The 17,765-nt window shown below is 44.6% G+C and overlaps 1 protein-coding gene across 1 annotated transcript; it reads left to right on the forward strand.

Annotated features, from left to right (window-relative positions):
* Nucleotides 1-761: 761 nt before the first annotated feature.
* On the forward strand, nucleotides 762-10,487 carry GMFB (glia maturation factor beta). The gene is made up of 7 exons (XM_084520185.1): nucleotides 762-830; nucleotides 2,008-2,104; nucleotides 2,642-2,691; nucleotides 3,641-3,690; nucleotides 4,754-4,836; nucleotides 6,076-6,149; nucleotides 8,550-10,487. Exons 1-7 carry the CDS (start codon nucleotides 828-830, stop codon nucleotides 8,619-8,621), a joined length of 429 nt encoding a protein of 142 aa, XP_084376311.1. The 5' UTR covers nucleotides 762-827; the 3' UTR covers nucleotides 8,622-10,487.
* Nucleotides 10,488-17,765: the final 7,278 nt, after the last annotated feature.

Genomic DNA, 17,765 nt, shown 5'->3' on the forward strand with positions numbered 1-17,765 from the left:
AATATAACTTGCAGGTGGTGTCTTCCCCGGGGTTAAAGGATGGCCACTTTAACTGCTGGTGCTGTGGCAGGTCTGAAGTGGCAGCGTTATGGCAGCTGAACGTCGCAGCAGGGTGACAAAAGGCAGATATTACCCCCGGCTCCCGGCCAGATGCCTGTTATGGGAGCGAGGCGCTGGGGCTTGCAGTCTGCCAGCTCCGAGTCCTGGTTCACATCCAGGATCACGCTCATCTCATACAAACAAGAAGTTTCCTGAGCAGCAGACCTCACTGAGCCTCACGCTTGAATTTTCTGCGCCTTATTAAGCTGGAAACCCCACCCCAGGGCGGTTTTTTCACGGCTGTGTCATTTCTCCATGGATTTTCCCCCTTATTTCGGCAAAGGGGCAAAACCTTGAGCTCCCTGACGGGCCTCAGCGGCCTTTATGGGGACGCCCTGCCCAGGGCTGGCCTGACCCGGCAGGTTTGGGGTTTCTCAGCCCTTTCCCACCCCAAAATTTGTCCCACAGCGGCGGGGCCCGGTCCTGAGGGAAGCCTCGGACCGGCTGCGCGCGGCCCCGCCCCGTTGCTAGGATACCGCGGGGGTGGGCGGGGCCTCGTCTCCATGACAACGAGGAGGGGGGCGGGGCTTGGTCTCCATGACAACGGAGCGCCCCTCCCTCCCCCGCGGGCCGCGAGCCTTCGCGCTGATTGGCCGCGGGGAGGAGGGCGGGGCTAAGAGAAGAGGGGCGTGGCCTCGGCGGCGCAGGCGCAGTACGGGTTTGGGGGGGGAGAGGCGGCGGTTTCCGTTGGCGGCGCGCGAGCGGCGGCGGTTGGGCGCGCGCGCAAGATGGTGAGGGGGGCGCGCGCCGCCTGAGGGGGAGGGGGCGCTCCGTGAGGGGACAGCGCGGCGGGGCTGGGAGGGGGGGGGGGGGCGCAGGTTTTTGGGGGAATAACGCCAAAAGTGGGATATCTGCGAGGGGTTTGGGGGCGGGGGGAAGGAGAGCTGCCTCCTCCCAGCCGGTATCGGAGGGAAGGAGCGTGGCGGCCGGCTGAAAGGAGGTAAAACTGAAGGGGTTAAATAGGGGTTAAACACCTCAGGAGGGGTTGTGTGGATAACCCGGCAAGTCCCTTCGCTAAAAACGCCTCGGGGTACAGCTGTTCTGTCAGGAAAAGTCTTAATACCGCAATAAATTTACAAATACACCGACAGGAGCAAGCTGGAGGGGGGAAATCGTTTTTACCTCGTCAGGCCAGCTCGCAGCTGAGGTGATGATGGTGTGTGTGTGAAACGCTGCTCAGGAAATGGCAGGGGCTGGCTTGGTGCAGGCGAGGAGATTGCGTGTGCAATGGGAGATAACCTGCTTGTGAAACCCTCGCTTCCTTCCCCATCCCCAGCGGGGAGACTGCTGGAGCCTTCTCTGGGCATTGCTGCTGAAAACTTGGGCTCGAGGAAAAAAAAAAACAAAAAAACATGGCTTTTTGGCAGAAGTGTCTTAAATGTGTTGTGTGTGTAAATCTCAAAAGTTCAGTTAATGCTTTTTGGGTAAAAAAGCAGTGGCCCTTGACAACAATCTGTCTTCTGAAATGTCAGCAGTAGTTCCTATTTCTTTAAATGCTTACATTACTTTAACCAGTTTACTGGCAAGGCTTCCTTATGGTTTATTTCCCAAGTGAAGTCCTGAAATAACATTATTTTTTTTTTGCTTCTAAGAACTATCTATCAGAAACGGGAATCCCTGATCTAAAAACAAAACCATCCCACTTCAGGAGTAGCTAAAAATTTTATAACTAACCTTGTGGCTTTGAGGACGGATAAAAGAGCAGATAAGCGGCTTTTTGTTCTTAAAACTTGCCTTCATGCATGGTTTTTCTGGTTGAAGTATATGTTCTGAAACTTTAGACAAGTGCTTGTAGTTCCACCTCGTAAGAGCTGTGGGCAGATGTGCATGACATGGGATTTTTTTTTTCAGTGTTACTAGAAAGATTTCCCTTATCAGTCGCTCTCCTCTGCTGTTTCCCTTTTGTAGAGTGAATCTCTGGTGGTTTGTGATGTTGCTGAAGACCTGGTGGAGAAACTGAGAAAATTCCGGTTTCGTAAAGAAACCAACAATGCTGCCATTATAAGTAAGTTTAAAACACAACTGGCCAAAGCTGCAAGATTTTGCAGAAAATCTTCTCTTCCTTCCTGTGTAATTTTGTTGCTGTAACAGGTAAACGTGATCCAGGAGACTTACTGCTATGAATTTCAGTACCTTCCATTCTGCCTGTGTTTCTAACAGTAGAAAAACACAGTTTTAAGGAGAGAAGGCTTGGCTTCGTCTGCTCTTAGCAGAGTTTTTGTAGCTAGCTGTGGCTCAGAGTCCATGTCTGGCTGTAAAATGATAGCAAAAAAATGTCAGGGCATGGTCACTTTCAGTTCATAAATTTTGTAGCTGTTAAGTAGGAGAGTTTAACGCTTGTTTTTGTAATTTGAAAAAAGCTTATTGCTGTGAACAGCCTTAGACCGTACTGCTTGTGCCTTCAGGGATGTTGTGAAGCCTTGGGTTAGGAACTGAAGAAACAGAGCAGATGAGGAACGTGCTTGTGTGTGTGTTAAAAAGCTTTACGCATGCATTGTATAAATCAGTTGAAAGTTGATCTGTGTTTTGTTTTGATTTGTAGTGAAAATCGACAAGGATAAGCAGTTGGTGGTACTGGATGAGGAACATGAGGTTTGTTAAATGAATTGTAAATAAGAGTATCTTCAGCCTGCAATGTATTGTTGTCTCTAAGGTACTGCCTTAGTTTCAAATTGTTATCAAACTCTTAATCTAATTTGGGTCATGAGCTTATTTAAATGCATGGTCACTCTGCATGTAAAGCACAGCACTATTAATAGTGGGACTGCACAGAAACAATGGATTTGATTAATGGCACAGAAGATAAGTTATTTTAGAGCTGTTCTTGTACGACTCTGTAGGAAAAAGGCACCTTTGGCACCTGCTGGCTTTTGGAAGAGCGCTCTGCAGCATTTCTCCGTGGATCTGCAAATGTGGCTCCGAACTGGTCTGCCATCAATTAGAGGCTAGGGTTGCTAATCCTCTGCAGATCCTAAATTTGATAGGTGGCACAATAAGGTCAGCCCAGTGGGTAGTGTTTCTTCATGGTACGTAGGGCAAAATTAAATCCTTCCAAGGGATTTGAGCATTAACCGCAGCTCTTACTCCCTACAATGTAGAAGTGAATGCAGTGTTTGAACAGGACGGGGACTCTCTGCTTGCACAAGGAGCAGTTTTTCAAAAGCACCTTTTACGTAGCGGATTTTAACGGGTACTTTTTTGGGTGTGCTTGCTTACTTCTGTTTAATGCTAGAGTAAGAAAACCACAGTAGCTGCCAGCGCATCCAGCCAGAGCCAAAATGTTTTCTAAACTCATTATGCCTAAAATAGGAATGATTATTCATGCTAACATTAATTCTGTGCTTAGTCATAGGGATTTCTTAGCAGGCAAGCTTTCCTAAACTGCTCTAGTAACTTGTACGAGAGATCGTTATCAGTTAAACCATAGATGTGTATCTAACTTACAGGTGTTTTGCTATCCCACTCTTCTGCTTTAGCCTTCAGTTACACCCTCAAGTACAAGTTAATTTGTTCAAATATTTCTTTTGTTTAACGTTACCAGGGCATTTCTCCTGATGAGCTAAAGGATGAACTGCCCGAGAGACAACCTCGATATCCTTCTTGTGCTGCTGGTGTTTGGCTTACTCCTGGAAGCTGTTCAAGACGTTCAAAGTTGGGCTTCACCTTTTTAGGCCAATGCTTGCCTGGAGCGAGCCTTCAGTAATATTTTATCTGTGAGGTATCCTAGGGATCAGTTCTCACGATGCACTGGCTGGTTGTCCCACATAAAGACTTACTCAAGCAATGACTGATTCAGTTAAGCCTTTCCCAAGACTTTATTTCCTTTTAAACCATGCTCTGTAACATTTGGGGAAGTGAAGCCATGCTGCTGTTAAGAAGTGAGTAAATTGTGCCAGTTTCCTATGTTGTTACTTACAGACAACTGCCTGTGTAGGATCCCTTTTGCTACAATCTCAGCACGTGCCCCTTGCTGTTTTGCTGCGGTTACTGCGCTTGGGAGTCCTGTAGGGATTCTTCCCTAAATCACGAGCATGTACTAAAAGAGGTGGGAGGGTGGGGGATGCAGGAAGGGAGAAGAGCAAGGGGAGAAGTAAATTATTCTTTATAACCAGGTGAAGTAAGAGGGGTCTTTAAGTTACAAGCAAAGAAAATATCCCCGTCCAGTATCCTTAGAAGGTGGCTGGCCATGTGCCAGCTGCTGTTCTGAATCTTTCCTTTCATGACCATGGTGCAGTAGGAGGCTGTAAAACAGGAATCCGAGCTAAAATGTGAGGTCAAATTCACCAAAACACCTGAAACCATGAAGTGCTTGGTCTGCAAAGAAATCCAGGAACTTCGTGGTGGGTGTGGGAAGCCTTTTCACAAAGCTAGGGGAGGAAACCTTGCAATGGAGGGGTGATTTTAGCTTTCTGATGTACAGCAGTAGTACAAAGATGACCTTTTCCCCCCAGCTGCAGTAGAAGTTGGTGAAAACAGGCGGGGCCAATTCTGGAAGTCAAATATGGAAGTGAAAATAAAAGACACTGAGACTAATTAGCAAAATTGAGGCATCTGGAGCGCGTGACTTAGTTGTGCCTGCCTCAGGCTCTGCTCATTGAGGATTATATCCTAACAAAATAATTGTTTTCCTAGTTTCTTTAACCTCAGAAAAAACATTTATTGTGTATAGTTACAAGTATCAGCATGAAGATGGAAGAGTTTCCTACCCGCTGTGCTTTATCTTCTCCAGTCCAGTTGGTGAGTGAATATCGAACGGTAGCTACTATGTGCTGTCAATTTGGGGGGTGTTCTTTGCGATCGAAGTGCTCAGTGCTCAAGTAATGCTTCAGATGTCTGAGTTTATGCCAGTGCTGGAATCAAGGTGCCATAAGGGACTTAGGAAGGAGGGTAGAAGAGATCCTTTCTCTTCCGTTTCTGAAGGCTGAGCAGAAATGTTACTTTCCTGCCTCGCTCTCCAAACGGTGCATCTAAATGTGCCCGCTGTGATCTCAGTGGCGTGTTCAGCAGCGTTTTCCTGTAAGTGAAAGGAGCCTGGAGTGCTCTGCATCTGTTCGTGTAGATGTAGCCTCATGTGTTTCCTGTTGGCTTCCCCTCAAATCTTGCGGAGGTGTCAAAATATGACCAGACTGAGCTCAGGAAATGAGCGAGGAGAGAGCTAGAAGATGCCACCCCTGTTTCTGAAGGCTTTTGGACACCTCCGTCCATCTTGGGATGTCAGCAGCTAGGCGGGAGGCAATTCCTCTCCTTCGGGGGAGCCTGTGTCTACCTGTGAGAGGACTGGGACAATGTAAAAGGGTTAGGATGGAGGTGAAGAGGGTTTCTTAGAGGATCTGTACGTGATGGGCAGCAACTCAGCAGTGCTGTGCTGTGGAGGTGTAAAGGACTGTCACAGCTGCAGATGCACGGAGAACTGCAGTCAGAAACAACGAACCATTAGCTAGGACTCGTGAGCAGCCAGTTACCTTCAATTGTGGCTGAAATTTGGGGGGAAAAGACAACGTTCAAACTGCCTGGGTTTGTTCTTAGTGTGATTTTAGCTCAAAGGCATATGCTGTAAAGATCCATAGGAGTATAACTAGCAGAGCCTTGGGAATCTTCCAGAAATAGCAGGATGGCAAAGAATTGGATGTAATGTAATCAGCACGCTACTGCAGCAGTGGGAATTACTGCTTTGCTGGCTGTTTTGTTCTGAACTGTGATTCTATTTGCTGCAATATTTGATGTTTCTAAGCAGAAATACAGATGTGTGCTGAGACCACCAATTGAACCTGTGTAACTATGCTGTCAGGAAATGCTTTTCAAGTGCCAAATATGAAAGTATGAGCAAGGCTGATGCTGTACATTAAGAATTAGGTCACTTTCCTGAATGAAAAAGTGGCCTAATTCAGCTTTCAGTTTGGATTTTTTTGAAACCTTTTGAGATATTACAGTTGAAATAACCAAACGCTTTTTTTTTTTCTCCCCACACAACTACAGGATGTAAGCCTGAACAGCAGATGATGTATGCGGGGAGCAAGAATAAGCTTGTACAGACAGCTGAACTCACTAAGGTATGCTTGACTAGTTGAAGTAACTGTCCCTCCTCTACATGCATGTTGCAGAAGCTGTTTTGTGTCTTGCTTGAAATCAAAACAAGGATGTTATGAGACCTTGTAATTGCAGCAAATAAAGTCAGTTTTAGGAAGACTGAAGATAGCAGCATATTTGGGGATTTCTGGATTTTTAGGGGATGGGAAGAACGATGTTCCAAAAAGTAGCTGTGTAACTGAAATGTCATTTAGTAAGAGATATCTTCACTGTGGGGAAGCAGTATGTTAATGAGCAGTATACACTGAAGCCTTAGAATTCTGTGGACTAGTTTTGCTGCATGGTCTATGGGTTTGCATGTTTACAGACCATAGCCATCAGAATATATACCAAGTGCCAAGTGCTGAACAATTCTAAATGCTCCTGTGTTTGCCTCCTCCACTATTGGCACCTGTTTTTCTCAAAATTTTAGTTCTGACCAATAAAACTAAATAGATTAAATGGTCGCTTCAGGCTTTTCATAGTGTGAAATGATTTCACAATTCCCCATCAGAACCATTCCCTTTCAGTCTTCCTTGACTGAGTACTTCAACATCCCATTAGTAATGTGCATTAGGGCAAAAGCAGAACCATGAACCTCTTGTACCTCGTAAGAAAGCCGTCTTTTTTTAAAGTTAGACTAAGTTGACAGGAGTAAATGGGAGGGAAGCAGAAGCTGAGGCAGAAGTAGCATACCTACAGCCCCAAGGAAAACTTTTTAAGGTCTGAGAACTCCAACAACTGAAAGAAAGGGAGAAGAATTTTGGGAGGAGACAGGCAGTTGGTTTTGGTGAGTGAGGAGAAAGACTTGGTGGGAAGGTAAAAGCCTGGGAACTAGTTGAGTTGGAGTGGCTACCGCTTGTCAAGTGGGAGAAATTGATTTGGTCTGAAGTCCTTTTGAATAAAAGCCTCGGAGTGGGCACAGAAGTCCATGATTATTTTCCTTCTGGAGCTGGTCCTAGCCTGTCTCCAGTTCAGGGTGTTCACTTGCTCTTTAAATGTGCTTTATTCCTTCCATCACTGAGCCCTGCTTCACTCTAGCCAATGCCGTGACTTCTTCCAGGTGTTATTTCTGCGTGTGAGCTAAGGCCTGTTATTTTCCTCTGTGGCTTGCATATTAGCTTGGCTTCCATTAAGCTGTTCCATGTCTATAACATGGAATTTTGTTCCCCTCACACCCTGCCCTGCCCTAAATCTTTTACTTAAAAAGTCAGCATTAGTTGGTAGTATTACTGCCTGAATACAAGGAGCAGTGTCCAGAGCCCAGTCCATCAGAGCTGGAAAATGATACAAATCCTGAATTCTTTCGTGAAGAGGATTAAAATGGTAAAATGACTGTGGACAGGACTAACTATGAGCTCGTTCCAAACAGCAGGTTCCCTGAGAAGCTTGTTTTGAGAGTCCTGCAAAAAGCCATCTGGTCAGCTGGCTTAAATGTGCTTTTTTACAGCTATGTACTCTATAAACTTATCAGGATAAATAAACCTATTTCAGCAGTAAATCGATTATTTTCAGTGTTGTCAAAACAGGAACAGTAGACTAGAGGAAAGTATTTTGCTGGTTTCATTGTGTAGGAGAACATTCTTGAAGGCCTGTGGATTTTACTTGCTGGACTCTTCTGAAAAGATTACCTGCTTGTGGGCATCTCCAAGGCTCCTTTTAGCAATGCAGAATTTACCTACCCTCTTATCAAGGCTATTAAAATCAGAACTGAAGTAATTTGCCCACATGGAGCATAAGGAATTTATTGGCTTCTTTGGTCTTGTTTTTTTTTTTTGTTTCAAGGCCGTGCTAAAAGTTTAAGATAAGCACAAAGCGTTAGGTTGGTGCTGTTTATGAGTCTTCTATTCTGAGATTTCCCAACCTTGTTTCTTACATTGCAAACGTGTTGCTGGATGCTATGGATTTACTGTAACTCATAGAAAAAGTAACTATCTTGTACTGAGAATGCTTTCAAAACTTTAGGCTTAATTCAGCCTGGAGGTTAAATTCATTTTTGTTGTTCAAATAGACAATGCTCTTGGTTAGCTATTTAAGGAAGGCTATGTATGAGGTGGTGCAATTTCAGAGCAACTTTAAAATGTAGTGAATGTGCTGTTCTCAGATATATTTTTAAACAAGAATGATGTCTAGAAACAGGAACTGCAGAATTTTTAACTTGTCAAGTTACTAACATTCCTGGCTGCTTAGTCTTGTATATTTTCAACTGATGTTACATTAGTCTAATAATCCATTCATGCAAGAAAGCAAGTGGAAACTCTTTAACTTGGTTACTGGTTTATTACAGCTCAGACAACTTGTGTGGAAAGCTCTTGATTGCTTTGTATGCTTATCCTTTTGAAGTACCAGTACCCCAAATATTTACGTGACACAATTTTGTTTAGGTATTTGAAATAAGAAATACAGAAGACCTAACTGAAGAATGGCTGCGTGAGAAACTTGGCTTCTTCCATTAAGAAAACCTCTGTAATAAGTATTTATGTACCATCCTGATAATACTGGAACCAGACATGAATACTTACATCTAAAAATGCACTGTATTTACATCTGTTTCCTGCAGTACATCTCTTGTGCAAAGTTTGTGCAAAGAATAGCAGGTCTGTCTCCTTGAAGTAACAAATCTTTGCAGGTGTTTCCTTATGTGTACCTGTTAAAAGGGAATACTTCTCTGCAGGGAATCCTTTTGCACTCTTGTGACTAATATTTCTATAACTAAAATCGTTCAGTTCGGGATTTATAGCTATATACAACCATAATTTGGAAGCTGACGCTAACTTTTCTGAGCTACAGATGCATCCTAATGAGGTATACTAGCCATTTATATGCAAAAATCATGTACTGTCACTTACCCGTCAGAATTTTTGACCTAATGTCTTCTCAATTTTGGAAACTATGCCCTGGAAGCAGTTAGTATTAAAAAGACAAAACCCTTGTACAGCAAACCCATCCATTTATCCCTTCATTGAGTCCATATGAAATTTCTCAAGTTCTCGGAACTAATTTTTGTCATTCCAGTAATTCCTCAGCTGACTGAGTCAATCTTAACTAAATTTCAGGGCAAAGCTTTGTCCAGTTCTCATGCTAATGCAGTCTTGCAGGAACTAGAAGATAACTAAGGGCTGAATTACAACTCTGGTTGCTTTCATACCAGATGTCTTGCGCATATAACTTATGACACTGTTAAGAAGTTTACCTCTGCTCATTTCCTCTTATACGAACACCTGTTAATACTGTGTGCCTTTAATTTGTTAGCTTTAAAATGACTTGAGAATTTTACACTGCCACTTATTACGAATTTGGTAAAATCTTTGTTAAAGAATCCAAGTAACATTTTTTCCTAGTGCCTAGTGTTGCAGTTGACATCTGTAAAACAAAAGCTAACCTCATTTTCCTTGAAATTCCAGTCATCTGCTCCATTTGTAGGAGTCCGGGAGGTTAAAGCTTTTCATGATACTGAATGATTTATATCTCTTTTTGTTACAGAAGTTGGCCACACAGAGCTTTTTGAGTATTTTAATGACAGTCTCTAACTTTCTTAACTGCTTGTTGGTCAAAAGTACATTCCAAGTGAAGCTTTTGCATAAGTGGTGATTTGATTTTCATTTACTTACGGTTCATCTCTTTGAAACAGTAAAGATTCTAATGTGAATATAGTATTTAACTTTTATAAATGACGAGTCTTTTTACAGGTCTGTTTTATAATGAGTAGAATAGTTGTCTGATAGGGGACATCACGTTCAGCCAATGCAGTGGCAAAAGGAGTGCTCGTGACAGTATCTCACTATCTTGCTCATGAGTGTTTGTTGTGCTACTGAACAAGAATCTGCGTAAGAGCAGCTTCCTGTTGATAACACACCTTAAAATACAGCTGCCCTAACAAATTTCTTTGGTGAGAAGGAATGCAGTGTTAAATTTGGAGGCCAGTATTTCATGCTGTGAAACCTTTGCTGAAAGGAGGTCTATTTTTTGTTTGTAAACATATGTTGTGTTAGTGGTTTTAACACTAATTCCTGTAAGATCACAAGGAATTTATTTGCAGGGGTCCTCAGTGTTGGTATCTCTCTTCTTAGTTTGATGTTACTGCTCATTTATTTGTATACAAATCTGACTTGAGAGGAGCTCTTCAAAATACATGCTAGGATGATTCAATTAAATTGATCTTTCAGTGCTGGAAGGAAATGCTTGTAATTAAAATTAAATTTCTCTTAACGTATTGAACTGGAAAAAAACATTTCATTTCCCTGGACACAAAATGTTGATTATGAAACTGTTGCTCGGTCTTTCTGTACTAGAGATCAATAAAAAATTACTTTTTTGATGAACATGGTAGAAATAAGACTGGCTTAAAAGGGATGTTAGTCAGAGTCTCAGTCTTGAAACAGCAAAAATCTCGTTCCCTTAGCGTTGTGCTAAAGGTAAGGCATGTCAAAGTACAGGCTGGGTGAGGGGAAGCTACCACTTGTAACATTCAGCTTGATTTTCAGTGGGAAAACTGGATTAATAATCTCTGCCATTGTACTTTGTACACTGGGGGGCTGCCAGCATCCAACTGCTGCTTGCACAGGTCTCAACAACAGTGGCAGTAAAGGGGCCTCTCCCTGGAGGAGGAGGAAGGAGCTGCTGCAGTCAGATGGGTGAGCCTGGCTCTGCATCTCTGGATCCCTCCCCCTTCTGCCAAGCAAACTCTGCTACTAAAGATGATGTCCACGTGCTGGAAGTCTTCAGTCAGAGTTCTTCTTTGCCATTCACTTTGTGTGTGCTTGGTGCCTCTGCTTAAGGACTTTCTGCCCTGGGTGCTGCCCCTTGAGTCTGGTAGAAAGCCACCAAATCCTGTTGGGAGTGCTAAAGCCCACGTTTGTGTGGGAGACGATGTTGACGCTGCTCAGCCCACCAGTATTAGTCGAACAGCCTTGCTTGGTAGCTGTGCCTCCTTCCCTTCTCTGAGCTGGGGAAGCGAGGAAGCAGCTGCAGGTACTTGAAGAATGAGTGTGCAGAGGATGTTTGCTATTCTAGGCTTGTTTGTGGCTTCCTTGTTTCTAAAGCAGTGCTTTGGCACAACTCTCTGCCGCTTTCTGTCCTAGGCCCTTGAGATATAGATAGTGCTAATACTTGGTTAAACAAAGACATCAATTATGTCCAAATCCGTCCGGCACAAATATTTGTTTTCATATTTTCCCCACCTTATCCGTAGAACTGTGTTTTCCTTACTGCTGCCCACCTAAGAGCAGTGGGAGGCAGCTGTGTCCGTGTTCAGAAGGCCAGTGCGTTCTGACTGTGCTTTCCTATTGAGTTGCCTGTCTCTGAAGACGCTTGTCTTGAATTTTCAGATCTCTAAAGAGGGTTCAAGCAACAAATCATGATGCCATTTATGGGAGCCTTTGTAGCTAAAGGTCTGAGAGTCAGCATTTTCCATGGTGAACTCCTATTTTTCAGGAGTTAGTAAGTTGGCCATAAAATCCTTGGCCCAGAGTTAAACGTAAAGGTCTTTCACAAAGAGAGACTTGCCACAATAAACTTGTGTTGTGTTAAATATCAAATAGCTGGCTGGGATACAGCTCTTGCAATCCTGTTAATTGATGGTAAGCTGAACTGAAGCATGAGTTTGCATGGAAATCCAATAAAATGAACTTGTACTGTTCAAATATTTTTTAACAAAGTTTAAATGCTGATGTTTGACGGTTTAAGTGTGTTTCTAGAATCATGAATGCTGTTCCGATTTATTAGAAGAGGCAATGCGGGTGTTGACACCATTCCACTTCTCCAAAGGAGCATCTTTAGCATTTGTACCAAGATTCCAGTTTTTTGTACCTTTAACTGTAAAATGGTCCAGAAACAATGTTAAACTGAAACCAGGGGTCTGAGTCAAACGGGCAAAAGCAAGGGATGCTGACTGTCCCTAGCTTCGTTGTGCTCAAAAGACATTTTAAGCAACATTTCTTGATACGTCCATCTAGTAGCTGTGAAGTGGAGGTGTAATGGGACACGAGAAGTGAAACTCTTGCTTTTGCTACGTGATCCAGACTCGATGTGACGTGTCGGGGTTGGCACCAGTGCTGCAGGTGGTAAAAGGTGCGGGTTTGTGGCCAGTCTTGGGAACTCGACAACTCCACGAAGCTATCAGTAACCAGTACAACTTCCATATGCTGTTTAGTCTCTGCTAGTTCACCTTGCATGTTTACTTTAAACCAAATCTTTTTTTTTTTTTTTTTTGCTAAGCATGGTGCTTGTATTGGTTTCAATAAAATGTTTAATTAAGAGGTTCTGTCTCACTGTTTTAATTGCAAAGTAGCACATCAAGCACAGGCGTGTGTGGGGAGGGGTCAGTGCTATTAGGCGTGATGTTTCTCCTCAGCTTCCTGGAGTTTGCTTTGAACTTGTAGCGTGGTCTCTGGTCTTAAATACGCTTCCTCTGTGGCTCTTCTGCATGTAAGGATTCCTCTTTCCACCTGTGATGAAGGGTGGCAGGAGGGGGGAGGACGAGGCAGCTACAGGATTTGTCAAGGAGACCCCATGGCCTGAAGGAGACAAAGGAACTCAGTTGTACCTCTTCCTTCTTTCGCTTCTTGGCTCATCTCTTTCCTGCCCGAGAGACCACTAGGTTAAGTTCATCAAAATGTTCCCTTTCCTCATTCTTACTGTATTTTTTTCTTGATTCTTGGAGATTTTTTCCTACTTTGTTGAAAAAACTACTAAAGATGATCCAAAGAATTCAGCCTCAATAGCTGGCATTGTTCCTGCCAGTGCTGAAGAACAGAATTAATGGGCCACAGGTTAAATGTGATAGAAGGAACCCCCTTCCCCTTGGGTGTGGGCAGCCCTGTGTGAATCTAGCAGCTGTGAAGTTGGATGCACACCTGCTATGGTGCATCTGCCTCTTGAAGGGTTTCTTGGTCACCCGAGCATGTCGCAGCAAAATCTGTTGCCAAAAAGTTCTAAGAAAGTGGCTAAGCTGCTGTGGGAAAAGAATGGCTCTCAAGAATAACGCTTGATTAAAGGGAAGAAAGAAAAAAGGATGGGAATAAAAAGGTCTCGCAGTAGAGAGAGGTCACCTGGGCAGTTCCGTGCTGTTCTCTGTTGTTCATTGAGTATGGTTAACTAATAAATGAGGAGATGGCTTGCTGAGACCAGATGATCAAAATAGTTGGGGGAAAAAAAAAGCTGACTCCAATGAATTACAGGAAGGTCTCGGGATATGAGCTGGAGGGCAGCTGCTCTCGTTCAGGGAAGGTCATTGACTCGTGATAGTTGTATGAAAGTGTCAGTTGGGTGCTTATCGAAGTAAAAGCTAGAGAAGGGAATAGGGAACAAATGGAAAATTCCTGTGCAATGGTACAAATCTGCAATGTGTGTGTAGCTTGAATGTCATACACAGCTTGTGCTTTCTCTTCCAGGTGTGTGAATAGGTGGCTGACCCGGGCCTAGGGTGTTTGCTGAGATCTTGGCGTGCCCTTCGGGGGTAAGGCAGGCAGGAAGAGAAATGCAGTCGGTTCTGGAGGAGCTGGGGTAATTGCTGCTCGTGTACGTCAGTCTCCTGGCGCTGAAAAGGGTCAGAGGGTCCTGTGAGTGTGCGTGTGCCTAGTGCTCCCTGTTCCCTGTGGGCTGCAGTACAACCTGGCTTCCCAAAACTCGCTGTCTCCTGACAAATGAAGGTCCTGCCATGCTGCGTGTGGGTGTGCATGAAATTAGGAGTTCTGGTTCTCAAAATAAATAGTCTGTCTTGGGGAACTGGCAACCTCTATCCAGGCCGTTGTGTAAGACACACAGCTTGAATTGTGCTCTATGTGAGGCTTTGGGAACCTCATCTCCAGCTATGTTTTAATGAACACCTCAGTTCCAAAGCATAAGGAACCCTGGGCTTCGCTTCTGATTTCTCCAGTGAATACACAGTTGGATGCCAGGACATTGAAATGCTGGCCATAAGGCCAAGCAGTTACCTACCTCCATTTTTGTCCTAACGCTCCATTTTCATTTTGTGGAAAACAATGAAGGAAAACACCGAAATACAAAGCAGCAAACGTTCCCTGCTCATGGTTAGCACGCTGCTGGCATGTGAAGCTGTATTTACAGCTGTGTAAACTTGGCCACCGCTCCCCCCTCAGGCTTCCTTCCCTATCAGCTCTTCCTTTTGGTGATACCGAGGCTCTGTGATCCTCTGGGGACAGGGCTGTGTGGATATGCAGCATCTTCTGCAGCCGTGGCTCCGTCTGACCAGGTTCTGTGTCTCTCTACTGGACCCATGAAGTGAAGGGGATGATTTTAATACATTTGCATAGATGTAGTAAATCGGCGTGGTTGGAGTTGTGACACCCCAGGAGGATTGTTTCCTCTGGGTTATTTTCTAATGTTTCATTCTTTCGGGGACAGCAAACATCCTCTCAGTTAACCTCCTTCACCTTTGGTGGGAAGTGAGGCATCTCGTGCCGAACGTGATGGAGCTCAGCCCAAATGCCTCTGACAGCTCTAGCAGCTCCTCAGCAGGAGACGGAGAGGAGAGGAGAGCAATTATCAGCCAGAAAGACACTGAATGCAGAACAGATGTGAGTGCTGGGAAAGCAGTAGGACTGTCTTTCATGGCAAATTTACTGCTGCGGTGGGGGAGTCCCATCAGGGCTTTTTGAAAGGCGCCCTGGTCGCCGTTCCTGCTGGTCCGTGCCATGGAAGGCTGCTGGTAGCATGAATGCAGCTTCTCTTCCCTTTCCTGTAGTGCTCGGCTCTACAATTAACATAATGCAGCCTTGAGATCCCCACGCCGTACAGCATCTGCTGTTGTCACCTCTTTCCTACAGAAAACAGGAAGAAAATGGGGCAGAAAATATTCAGTTGAAAGGGAAAGGGGCGCCAGCGATCCTATACACGGACTAAAGCCTGGGAGGGCAGAACTGGAGCAGAAAGTTAGGGGTCAGTGCCCTCATTGAGCTGAAAAGGGAACAGGTTTAGCATTTCTTCAGAAAAAGGTCTAATTTTAAATATCCGCCGCTGGAAAATGCTGCTGGATAATTGGAAGAAGAACGTGCCCGCCTGGCCATCTGCTCTGACAGCAGCAAATCCCGGATTGATTTGTGAATGTGATTAATTCAGCCAGGAGGGCCGGATCAAGGGATCAGCTAGAGACAATATTTATACCCTACCCCCAGCTGTGAAAGTGCAGTTGCTTGCTTCGGAAGTACAAAACAAATTGTGCAGCTGTGTTAGTGAAAGAACGAAAATAAAATAGATGCGCTCGCTCAGCAGCCCTTTTTCCTTAGATGTCCCCTTTCCAAGGGCTTTGTAGGGACAGTCTGACACGAGCCTCCTTTTCCTGGCTGCGAGGTGAAGCTGAGCATTGTCCTTTTACAGAGCTCCTGTGTCTTCATTCCTGTGCCGGTGCCGCTGTTGGTCTCCTTGCTGCAGTTCAGTCACAAGATCGTGAAGTTCCTGGCTCCGTGACCTTGTCCACGTGGACTGGAGAGGCAGACGTGGAGCATGAGTCAGCCGCCCCTCCCTGCTGCTGCTGCCTGAGGCTGCTGATGGGAGCAGCGCTGCCGATCCTCAGCAGGAGAACGGCACAGGGCAGCCCAAAAGCTTCTGAACGAGCAGAGGGGGTGGGTTTCTAGCGCTGGTAGGGCCTCGAGCTGATTTGGTAATACCAATACAGCTGGGGAGATCAAAAGCAAGACTTTTAGAGGACTTTAGATGGGGACGAAGGCTTTTGGAAATCCTCCTTAGTGTGACTGAAGTGTGTAAATACACCCTGGGCCTGAAGGTGCTGTACCCAAGGCCACGTGGGATGCCTGTGGGAGGACAGAGACCAAAGTCTCCCGTGTCCCACGCTGACTCTTTGTTCTCCCTCCCAAATTTTCAAGCCTGCTGCACGTCTGCTGGGGCTGCAGCAGTTTCCTGGGGGAACTGTGAGGTTCTGATAACCAGGCTGCATCTTCTGGCTGCTTCATGAATCTTCCTGCTTTAGGGCAGAGGCAGCGATGACGTTACATCTGTTGGAGTGAATGCCTCACTGCCCCAGTGAGCAGCCGCCTGACTCTACCTGGGTGCAGTCCTACCACCAGCAGTGACTGTGCTCTACTAAAGCAATTAGCAGTGGAGCAATTTACAAAGGGGGATTTTGTTTGTTCCCATTACGTGCCAGGTGTGATGCCGTCTTAAAATCCCAAGCCTATGGTTTCAGCTTCTCCTTATTCAGCCTGAAATAGCAGCATTTTATTTGGATCAGAATTTAAAGCTGTGGACTGAGGATGGGATTTTCAAAGTCATCACTGCTAGAGCCAGGCTAATGCAGAATGTTTGGAAATTTCCTCTCAATTTGTTAATGAGCAGCCAAATCCCAAAACACGTTAGGAAACAGTTCTTGGGAAAAATAAAAAAGCAATTATTGGTCCCTTTGCCCCAGCCATGCGCTGATATCATGCCATGGGCTCTGAGTTGCACAGATAGCTGTTAACAGGAGCTCTCTAAAGCAGGAGAAAAACAAAGCACCTTGTTGAAAGGACATTTAGTATTTGGCCTTTTAAAGGAAAAGTGTTGCCATCTGACAGCAAATGTTGGAGGCATTGAGGCCACAAGTGGGTTCCACAATGAGACATGGTGAGATGCCTGGCAGCATCTCTGTGCTGAAATTGAGCTTTGAATGTAATTCTTGTTTCTCTTGAGACTTAGTTTCATATACAAAGGATTTTATAACATTAATTAATGTGGTCACATACATAATGGTAGAGTTTAATGAGCTATTCTAAGGAGTTCGTTATCACAACAGGAAAGGAAGTTTGCCCAGGAAGGGAAGTTGGTGCACTCACAAGTCCAGGGACCTTTTCATCCTACCGATCAGAGACTGAGCAGTGAACCAGCATCCTACATCCTGATGTCTGATGGCGCATAAATGAGGTAAGTGAGAGCAGAGATTGTGTACTTTTGCTTCTCACGTGTACATAAAAGGTGTGCAGAAACATGACCTCTGCCACACTGCGTTAGAGGTACTTGGAGAGTCTCTTCTAAATTGTAGAGAAATATTTTTCTCTCCTACGTACCTGGTAAGTGAAGTTTAAATCTATTGAAGCCAGCACCATTTCTGTTACTGAGTTCAATAGTGGTAGATTCTTCTTCTGTAACTGCGAAGTGACTATTTTTCCAGAAATGTTATTTGTGGTGTTGAAGAACACGGCTAACTCATGAATTACTACCGTGATAATTCAGAGAAATTGCTCTGTAACTTTCCATCACGGCTCTCTGTAGTCATGACCTGCCAGAGTCTTCTTTCTTCAGCTAAATCTTCCTTACGAACAGACTGTAGCACGGAATTGTGACTGATTATGGGGCAGTTTTCTGGCAGCAGCAAGTGCTTTAGAGGGATTTAAGATGAAGTGAACAGACGCTGACATTTTCCCTTGGGATTCCAATCAGGATTAAACTCGATGAGTCCAGACTAAGAGGAAAGTGCATTAAAAGCTGTAGGCCACCTCCAGATCTCCACCGTCTTTCTTGTATTGATTTTTTGGCTGTTTTATGATTTGTGCAAGGAGGAGGACTCGAGAAAGTTCAATCAGAGAGAATTCTGAGCAGATAGTTGGGTGATTTGAGATCCCAAATAAACGCATGAAATGAGAAGCGAT

Source organism: Aythya ferina (assembly GCF_964211825.1).
Source record: "Aythya ferina genome assembly, chromosome: 5".
In the NCBI taxonomy this organism is placed as follows: domain Eukaryota; kingdom Metazoa; phylum Chordata; class Aves; order Anseriformes; family Anatidae; genus Aythya; species Aythya ferina.